Source organism: Leucoraja erinacea, chromosome 2 (genome assembly GCF_028641065.1).
Source record: "Leucoraja erinacea ecotype New England chromosome 2, Leri_hhj_1, whole genome shotgun sequence".
NCBI classification, from domain to species: domain Eukaryota; kingdom Metazoa; phylum Chordata; class Chondrichthyes; order Rajiformes; family Rajidae; genus Leucoraja; species Leucoraja erinaceus.
Window position 1 is genome coordinate 73,923,913 of NC_073378.1, and position 10,321 is coordinate 73,934,233.

General features: G+C 42.3%; 1 protein-coding gene across 1 annotated transcript in view; it reads left to right on the top strand.

Annotated features, from left to right (window-relative positions):
- Positions 1-8,856, top strand: part of LOC129711113 (PH domain leucine-rich repeat-containing protein phosphatase 1-like) — a 140,859-nt gene extending 132,003 nt beyond the window's left edge. The window contains exon 17 of the mRNA XM_055658521.1: positions 7,181-8,856. Within this exon, the coding sequence (XP_055514496.1) occupies positions 7,181-8,335 (1,155 nt within the window). The 3' untranslated portion in view covers positions 8,336-8,856. The remainder of the gene's footprint in view (positions 1-7,180) is intronic.
- The last annotated feature ends 1,465 nt before the right edge of the window (positions 8,857-10,321 follow it).

Sequence of the window (10,321 nt, forward strand, 5' to 3'; positions counted from 1 at the left end):
TTTATGTGGATGGGGTATGTCTGCCACCTCTGGTCTTCCTGAAGTCTTCGATGATTTCCTTCGTCTTCTTTGAGTTGAGGACGAGGTTGTTATTGGTACACCAGGCTGCCAGGTGCTGGACCACCTCCCTGTAGGCTGATTCGTTATTGTCCCTGATCAGTCCTACCACCGTGGTGTCATCAGTGAATTTTATGATGGCGCTGGAGCCATACATAGGGACGCAGTCATGGGTGAAGAGGGAGTAGAGGAGAGGGCTGAGCACACAGCCCTGTGGCACGCCGGTGTTCAGTGTCAGAGTGGAGGAGGTGAGGTTGTTGATCTTAGCAGACTGGGGTCTGTTGGTGAGGAAATCCAGTGTCCAGTTGCAGAGGGAGGTGGTGATGCCAAGTCCGCTGATTTTGGTGATCAGACTGGTGGGGATGACAGTATTAAATGCGGAGCTGAAGTCGATGAACAACAACCTGATGTAGGAGTTGTTATTGTCCAGGTGGATCAGAGCAGAGTGAAGAGCTGCAGATATGGCATCCTCTGTTGACCTATTGGGCCGAATATATGCCACATTTCAGCTGATCCAGAGAGATTTGCATATTGAATCATATGCAAATGTGCAAAGAAAAAACCTTTCCTTAGTTCTCTTAAATATATTTTTCCTCGTCCCATTTGGGTCAACATGAATGAGATATTAAAGCTATTTTCCATCTTTAATGTTGAACAGGTCATAGAAGTTAGGAAAAATCAGGGAAGAGCCTTGGAGAATATTGATATTACAGAAGCAATGTTGGCTGTCTGTGGGCATGTAATGATAGATGCATCACATGTGCATCCTAGGATATTGTAGGGAGCAAGCGAAAAAAATGCTGAGCTGCTGACAAAGATATTTGTATCTTCCTTAGGCTCAAATAAAATGCAGGTACCACTAGAGTGTGGCTAACTTTGTGCCTTTAAGAAGGTCTGCAAGGACAAGCCAAGGAACCACAAGCCACTGAGACTGATGTCAGTGGCAGGAAAGTTACTGGGGGAGGATTCTGAACGGGATCTATCTACATTTGTAAAACCACAGACTGATTAGGGATGGTCAGCGTAGCTTTGTGCATGGGAAATCTTGCCTCATGCACAAATATGATTGAGTTTTCTGAAGGGGTGACCAAGATTGACAAGGACTAGGCGGTAAATATTATCTATGTGGACTTTAGCAAGGCCATTGACAAGATCCTGCTAGAACAGAAGGTAAGATCATATGGGATCGAGAATGAATTAGCAAATTGCACAGAAAATTGGCTTTGTGGAAGGAGTCAGTGTACGATAAAGAAGTGGTGTTTTTCAGGTTGGATTCCCTGTTGATTGTAATCTATATTAACGATTAGGATGGGAATGTAGGTGGCCTGATCAGTAAGTGTGCATATGACTCCAAAATTGATGGTGTGGTGGACTGGGAAGAATTTTCTCGGGTTAGGAATGGTAGATGAAATTTTAACTCGGACGAGTGGAAATTGATGCATTTTAGGAAGTTAAGCCAGGCCAGGATATACACTGAATGATGGGGCCTGGAGAGTATTGTGGAACAGAGAGATGTCGGAGTACATGTATATAGTTCCCTGAAAGTCCCAATTGTGTTTGACAATGTGGTGAAGCAAGTTTAGGGTAGCCTGACTTCATCAGACAAGGCATAGTGTACAACAATTGGGAAGTTATGTTCTAGCTGTGCAAATTATTGGTGAGACCGCTCCTGGAATATTTGTGTGTGGTTCTGTTCAGCATACTATAAAAAGGGTGTGATTATGCTCGAATGGGTGCAGAAAAGATTCACAAGGACAGGTAGGCTTTAATTATGAGACTGGATAGGTTTGGTCTGTTTACCCTGCAGAGAAGGAGGTTGAAGGGCAAATTTTTTTTTTAAATTATTAAATCACAAGAGACATAGATAATATGGTATTTTTCCCAGGTGAGTGGAGTCTAAAACCAGAGGGCTTAGGTTTAAAGTGAGATGAGAAAGATTTAAGAGCCTGTTTCTGTGCAGTATAACCTTATGGCGCCTTTAATTTAGAAATAATTAAATAACTGCTCTGAAAATTGCCATTTTGAGAATGTGGTCATATTAAATTCTATTTTTAAAAAGCATGACAAAATATGTTTGTACTTGATTTCATAAATGCACACAGGCTGGAAGCCCTGGCTTAGGATAAGATTGTTTCATTATTCTTTCACTTTCAAACTGTGTTCTTCCTCATTCGCGCAACTACAAATAGGTACTAACACTCTTCCTTTTGTCCTGTTTCAACATTTTACTAGTTAAATTGGACTGAACCTGTGCACCAAAAGTTCATTTGTAGTTCCATTAGTTTATACTTGGAAACTTTTAAGTTTCCCCTTTGATTACATGGGTGTGAAAAAGGGAGGACACTCAAATTTCCTGTTGCCAAGTATAGCACACTGTCACTTCTACTTCCTCAGAAGGCTTAGGAAGTTCGGCTTGTCCCCGTCAACTCTCACCAACTTCCACAGATGTGCAATAGAAAGCATTTTATTAGGATATATCACAGCCTGGTTTGGGAACAGCTCCTCCAAGCCCACAAGAAATTGCAGCGAATTGTGGACGCAGCCCACATCATCACACAAACCAACCTTCCTTCCATTGACATCACAGGAGACATACTGGATCTCACTGTCTCCATCACAGGAGACAGACTATTGACCGACATCTACTACAAACCTACTGACTCCCATAGCTATCTAGACTACACTTCTTCCCACCTTGCAGCCTGTAAAGACTATCCCCTACTCACAATTCCTCCGCCTATGCCGCATCTGTGCCCAGAATGAAGTTTTCCATACTAGATCATCAGAGATGTCCTCATTCTTTAGGAAATGGGGGTTCCCCTCTTCCATTATAGATGAGGCTGTCATTAGGGACTCCTCTATATCCCACAGCGCAGCGCCGCTCTTGCTCCTTCTCCCGCAATTTGCAACAAGGACAGAGTCCCCCTTGTCCTCACCTTCCACCCCATCAGCCGTCACGTACAGCATATAATCCTCTAACACTTTTGCCACCTCCAATGGGATCACACTACTGGCCACATCTTCCCATCTCCGCCCCTTTCTGCTTTCCGCAGAGACCGTTACCTCCACTACTCCCTGGTCAACTCGTCCCTTCCCACCCAAACCACCCCCTCCCCCGGTACTTTCCCCTGCAACCGCAGGAGATGCAACACCTGTCCCTTTACCTCCCCCCTCCATCCAAGGACCCTGACAGTCTTTTCAGGTGGGGCAGAGGTCCACTTGCACCTACTCCAACCTCATCTACTGTATCCGCTGTTTCAGGTGTAAACTTCTGTACATCGGCGAGACCAAGCGCAGGCTCAGCGATCGTTTCGCTGAACAGCTCCATTCAGTACGCCTTAACCTACCTGATCTCCCGGTTGCTCAACACTTTAACTCCCCCTCCCATCCCCAATCTGACCTTTCTGTACTAGATGTCCTCCATTGTCAGAATGAGGCCCAGTGCACATTGGAGGATCAGCACCTCATATTTCGCTTGGGTAGCTTGCACCCCAGCGGTATGAACATTGACTTCTCTAACTTCAAATAGCCCTTGCTTTCCCTCTCTATCCATCCCCTTCCCAGTTCTCCCACCAGTCTAACTGTCTCCGACTACATTCTATCTCTGTCCCGCCCACTCCCCTGACATCAGTCTGAAGAAGGGCTTCGACCTGAAACGTCACCCATTCCTTCCCTTCAGAGAGACTGCCTGTCCCCGCTGAGTTACTCCAGATTTTGTGTCTATCTTCAAACCAGCATCTGCAGTTCTTTCCTGCACATCCCTTCCATTGACTGCATTTATACCTCATACTGCCTCGACAAGGCCAGCAGCATAATCAAGGATGAGTTGCACCCTGACCACTCCCTCTTCTCCCCTTTCCCATCGGTCAAAAGGTATAGAAGTGTGATTTAATTCACATGTTTAATCGATAATGTTTTATTATTAATGTTTAATGTTTTATGTGTCATTCCTAACTGTCACAATATGTCATGTTGTCACTTGTGGGCCGAGCACCAAGGTGAATTCCTTGTATGTGAATACTTGGCCAATAAACTTATTTATTCATTTATTCATTCAAAATGCACACCTCCAGATTCAGGGACAATTTCCTCCCAGCTGTTATTAGGCAACTGAATCATCCAACCACAATTAGAGAGCAGTCCTGAACTACTATCTACTGCATTGGTGACCCGCAGACTATCTTTGATTGGACATTACTGGCTTCACCTTGCACTAAACGTTATTCCCTTATCATGTCCATCAAATCACACACCACAAGATTAACAAACAGTTTCTACCCCAAGGCCATCACCACTCTGAACTCTGCACTGAACATAGCCACTTTTTGTACTGCTACAACACCATACTGTGAAATATTGCACATTCTGACGACGTTTTTCCTGCCGTTTTTGTTGTTTCCATTGTCGTTATTATTTAACTGATACGTTGGAGCTTTGCTCGGGCAGTGCACCTAAAATTTCGTTGTATGTATTTACAATGACAATAAAGTGTATTATTATTATTATTTATTATTATTAATGTATCTATAAACTGTAAATGGCTCGATTGTAATCATGTATTGTCTTTTGGCTGACTGGATAGCATGCAACAAAAGCTTTTCGCTGTACCTTGGTACACGTGACAATAAACTAAACTGAACTGAACTGCTCCACTGATGCAATATTCAACCATGTTGGTTTTGATCCTGCCTTAATCAGGTTAATTTTGTATGGTCTAGGTTTATCTGTCAATATCGTGCTTGGAATTCATACTGAGTTCTTGGGATATTTTCTAGCCAGAACCCCACCTGTTACAACATAAACTGTTTAAAATCTGGACAAAGTATATCAAGAATTCATTGAGTCATTGACCAAAATTTTGAGTGATGAGCCTAGACCTCTTAAAATTAACCTAATCAGGGCAGTGCGAAAACAACCATGGCTAAAACCATTCAGTGGTAATCAGCCCCGTCTCCTTTCATATCCATGCTTAATTCAATTTGCACAAACTTCGGATTCCAGTTTGATAAAGCATTCTTTTTCCACATTAGCTATTCAAAAGTTAATACAAACATATCACCTGCCTTAATAATGTATTGTTCTTTAAAGCCCTTTTTAAGATCGTTATGGGGCCATTGGTTGAATGTCCAATACCTGACTTTGTTAGGTTATGTTACATTGCCAAGTTGTTACTCCACATAATATATGGCTTATACACCATATAATATATAATTTTGGCTTAGAAAGACCATCAATTATTATTGATTCCAACAATTAGACTTGCAGACAGGCCCAAATACAGGAAACGGGAGAAATCAAGTTAACCTTGCTATACTTTGACTAATCCCTTTCTTTTAGGAAACTTCTCCCTCTCCTCTATCACCTTTAAGTGACTAATGGGCCTGTCCCACTTTGGCCGTCAGTTACGCGACAGGCCGGTGGCGTGCAAAGATTTTGTGCAGGATGAAGTCCACACTCCTCCACACCACTCCATGCGCCCGTCCCACGCTACCCACACGCTAGCAGGTCACGTAAATGGCGCGCGAATGACGGCCAAGTGGGACAGGCCCTTAAACAAATGGAAGCACGTCCTTATGTTTAGCTGCCTTTCAAAAATAGCTCCTTCAAGCACCAACTATTTCAGTGAGCCAACCCCCAGTGATCCTGGTCCCAAATTCCAGTACTGATATCAGTGTGGTTCAACACTGTGCAAGAAGCATGCTGACAGGAAATGGAAATAGCACTATGATTCTTCCAACATTCCATGCACATGCCAACACTAAACAGCTAATAAACATAACAGTTCCAAATTACTGCAGATGCTAGAACAGCAGAACAACTAACATATTGTGATAGTTACCAGAACTAAATAAGGTTATCCTGTTGTTCAGTTTTACGAAACATAGGTTGTTGGAGACATTTTTCTGAATGAGACTTCTGGTTCTGCAGATCTGAGATCTTCAGTTACTGCCTGGAGATGTAGAGGTGAACGGGCAACTTTCAGGTGTTCTTTCATTTCATCTGAAATAAAATCCTAGGATGAACCATCTTAAGTGTAATTGAGCTAGTCCCATTTCCTCATGGTCCTCTTTTCTATCCATGAATATGTCCAAATGTATTTTGAACCTTGTAATTGCACCCGCCTCTACCACTTACTGCGGCATCTCCTTCCATACACACACACCATCCTCTATGTGGTTTAAATTTACGGGAGAAATATATTCTTCTAGTTTCTTAGTTGGAATTTGACAGTGAGCAAGCTTCCTATCTTCCTACTAGATCTCTCTACATTGATGTTCAGATATATCAAAATCGGACCTATTTTCAGATTCTGAATCAATTTCTGGGTAATACGTTTAATTTGTTTCTCATTAAAGGAAACATTTCATGCTAGGAAAAAACGGAAATGTTATTTTCTTATGTTTTTACTATATTGTGACTATGTATTTGTCTTCCCAGGCCAACATTTTAAATTTAACAATGCATGTATTTTGTATATTGTTAATGCAAAATCAACACCTTGTAAAACAAAGAAATGCCTCTGTTGAGCTTAATCCACTTGGAATCTTTTCAAAATTGAATGTATGCGATGACCTAAAGGGAATGGTTGTGAGAGTTTGGCCTCGTGTTTGTGGCATGCTCTTATTAAAATGTGCAGATTGACAGGTTGAGGTGAATGCATGAAATGAAGGACATCTTCAGGCAATGAAACAATATCAAGTTCCATCCAGCAAATTAGTATAAAATGTCTTCCAATAATTTTAAACTGACTTGATCCTGACAAATTCTTTAAGTAATCTAATAATTCTGTGTCTGAGCTTTGAACAAATTATGACATTAAGAAGTTATAGGTTTTTCAAATACTTAATCCATGTATAAGAAATTTAAAAAAAACCGTAGGTGGGATTTTAAATCTTTAGTTTGTGTTTACATATTTGTTCTGAGTGCAGGTAGATGGGACATGGGGAAAATAATTGTTCGGCATGGACTTGTAGGGCCGAGATGGCCTGTTTCCGTGCTTTAATTGTTATATGGTTAAATGGTTATTTAGCTCCAAGAACGACCTTATTTGCAAAATCTGTTTAACTTCTGATTTGATTTTTGGATTTTTGATCTGAAATTAATCATTTACTTTTGATTACAGGACAACAAAGTCAATGGAGTAACTGATTCCACAAGGATTTTGGGATATGCATTTCTCCACCCCTATGTCGTGCCCCGGCCACATGTTCAGTCAGTCACCCTCACACCACAAGATGAATTCTTCATTCTGGGCAGTAAGGGACTCTGGGATAGTATCTCCTACGTGGAAGCTGTGGACTCTGTGAGAAATGTACCGGATGCTCAGGCTGCTGCCAAGAAGCTCTGCAGTCTGGCTCAGAGCTATGGGTGCAATGACAGCATCAGTGCCGTTGTTGTTCAGCTAAATGTTAGCGAGGACTGTTTCTGTTGTTGTGACGTGAATGGGGTGCCACCATCCAGCCCGGGCATTTTCCCACCATCAGTAAATGTAGTTATTAAGGACAGACCAGCAGATAACTTGGGGATGCCATCATCCAGCAGCGGTGTTGCCTCTGAGATCAGCAGTGAAATCTCCACCTCTGAAATGAGCAGTGAAGTGGGCTCGACGGCCTCAGACGAGCCACCCCAGGTCACAATGAATGATGGATGCCCTGTCTTCCATGGCGAGCAACGGTGTATGTTGCACCCAGTATGCCTGACCAACTCATTTCAGCGGCAGCTCTCCAGTGCCACCTTCTCCAGCGCATTTTCAGACAACGGACTAGACAGTGATGACGAAGAGCCCATTGAGGGCGTCTTTTCAAATGGCAGCAGAGTGGAAGTTGAAGTTGACATTCATTGCATTCAAGTTAAGGAAAAAATTGATTTGCATTCAACTTCAGATGCATGTGATGAAGGAATAGTTATTAGTGCAAATGAAGATGAAAACTCTGAAAAATTGATGCACCTGAGAGTTCACAGTGAAACCAACTGGCTAGGAGATGACAAGAGCAGGTTTGAGTATTCCACGACAGGAACTATTGGCAGGAAACGTGGAAATGGTTCCGTTGCACCCTCAGAGAAGAGCCATAATTTGATCGAGGTGGCAGCCAATGCACCATTGAAAAAGAGTGGTGGTTATTTTGCTGCCCCTGCCCAACCAGATCCAGATGATCAATTCATAATTCCTCCAGAATTGGAGGAAGAAGTGAAAGAAATAATGAAACAACACCAGGAGCAACAGCAGCGCCAATATCAGCTAGACCAGCTCCCAGAGAGCTATGACACCCCTCTATGACCAGAAAGAAAAGAACTAACTAGCAAATTTGAGCATTATTTCCTCAAATGTGTTCTAATATCAAGAGGTTTTGACTTACTTTATAAATCCTCTTTCCCTGCCTGTTAAACACAATGAAGTGCAGCCATTTTTTAAAATCATTTCTAGATTGTTATTATTGATTAACTAACAAAGATACACATTTAGTATATTGCCAGCAGTCATTATTGAGTATTTGTTTTAAAAACAGAGAAGTATTAAGAATGATCAATTCTAGTTAATGCTGTAAATGTGGTACTTTTAAAATCATGGCTTTCTAAAATGAAGTCATAGAAATTTGTAGACTTTAAAACTAACTCCTAGGAGTTGCAACTCATTAATGTGACATAGTCACTGAGATGTACTAATCTTCTCTGAGAGAACAGTTGATTCACAAATTATTTGTAAATAGTTTAAATGTTGTATAGTGACACATGGAGACAACGTTCCACAATGTAGTGCTGTATTTAAAAAATAAATAAATAAAGAATGCTTTTTAAATTTCCCATTGTTGCAACTTCAAGAAGATAATCGGCATCTAGATTTCAGTGTGCTGACAACATGGCTGCGATTTATCTTTCACGATTCTTTCTCATATTCCATTACCCAGCCTCTATCCACACTTGATTTTCTGTTCCTCCATTTCTTCTGCAGCTTTCCAGCGCAACTGCACAGAAGGAAGAAAAACATGCACAGGATCTATGAATAAATATGTGAATCCACTTTTGTTTAAAATAAGTCAGTACTTTAAACAATCAGAAACTGGGTTCCAATTGAGTATAAGTTCGTGTCCTGCTGAGGAGGGGTAAACAAACCAAGGAGTCACAGAGGCTGGTCCTTGCAGAAGGCAGAAGGGTGGGGAGAGGAAGATGTGACCAGTGGTAGGATAGCATTGCAACGGTGGAAATGACATAGAATGATGTGCTGGATGCGGAGGCTAGTGTGGTCAAGGGTGAGGAACAAGGAAACTACCTCTGCTCTATCGGTGCAGTGGAATGAGCGGACAAGTATGGGGAAATGAAGGTGATGGTGAGTGCTACGTTTCCTGAAAAAATAGGTAATTTCAGATGACCTGGAACAGAAGGCTTCATCTTGAGAATGGACGTAGTAGAGCAGAAAAAACAGAGAAGAAAATTTGCTCTCATGGAATTTATGTGGGGTGACAAAAGTAAATAAATCAGTACATATTTTCAACACTTGTTTCTTGACGCATGCAAGCAAGACTTGCTTTAATGTTGCAGGAAATCGCAATTCAGCCCATTTTCTGGTAACACAACCTCACCCAACCCAGCACCTGCCCCCGTAACATAGGTGATGCCTGCATCTGTGTTTAAGAGGGAACTGCAGATGCTGGAGAATCGAAGGTTACACAAAAAAGCTGGAGAAACTCAGCGGGTGCAGTAGCATCTATGGAGCGAAGGAAATAGGCAACGTTTCCTCCCATCCCCCAGCCTGCAGGCTCCTCCTCCTTTTCCCGGGGGCCCCGCCCCCGATCAGTCTGAAGAAGGGTTTCGGCCCGAAACGTTGCCTATTTCCTTCGCTCCATAGATGCTGCTGCACCCGCTGAGTTTCTCCAGCCTGTATCTGTGTTTGGTGCTGTTCAGGTCCATAAAGGGGCTGTCCCACTTGGGCGACCTAATCCACGAGTTCTGGCGAGTTTGCCCTCGACTCATACACAAAATCCTAGGAAGTCTTTGTAATCTCCTTCATGCTCGAGAGAAGTCCCCGTGTACTCGAGGCCTCAGCTAGGTCACGGCGTATTTTTCAACATGTAAAAAAAGGTCGCTATGGAAAAAATTGATACTTTTTTTACTCGTAGGTTTAGTCGTAGTAGGTCAGCATGTTAGTTGTAGGTAATCGAGGGTAGTCAAAGGTAATCAAAGGTAGTTGAAAGGTAGTCTTCATCATAGTCGAAGGAGGTCGCCTTCACTCTCCACTATTCGGTGTCCAATTTTCCCGAAGTTAGTC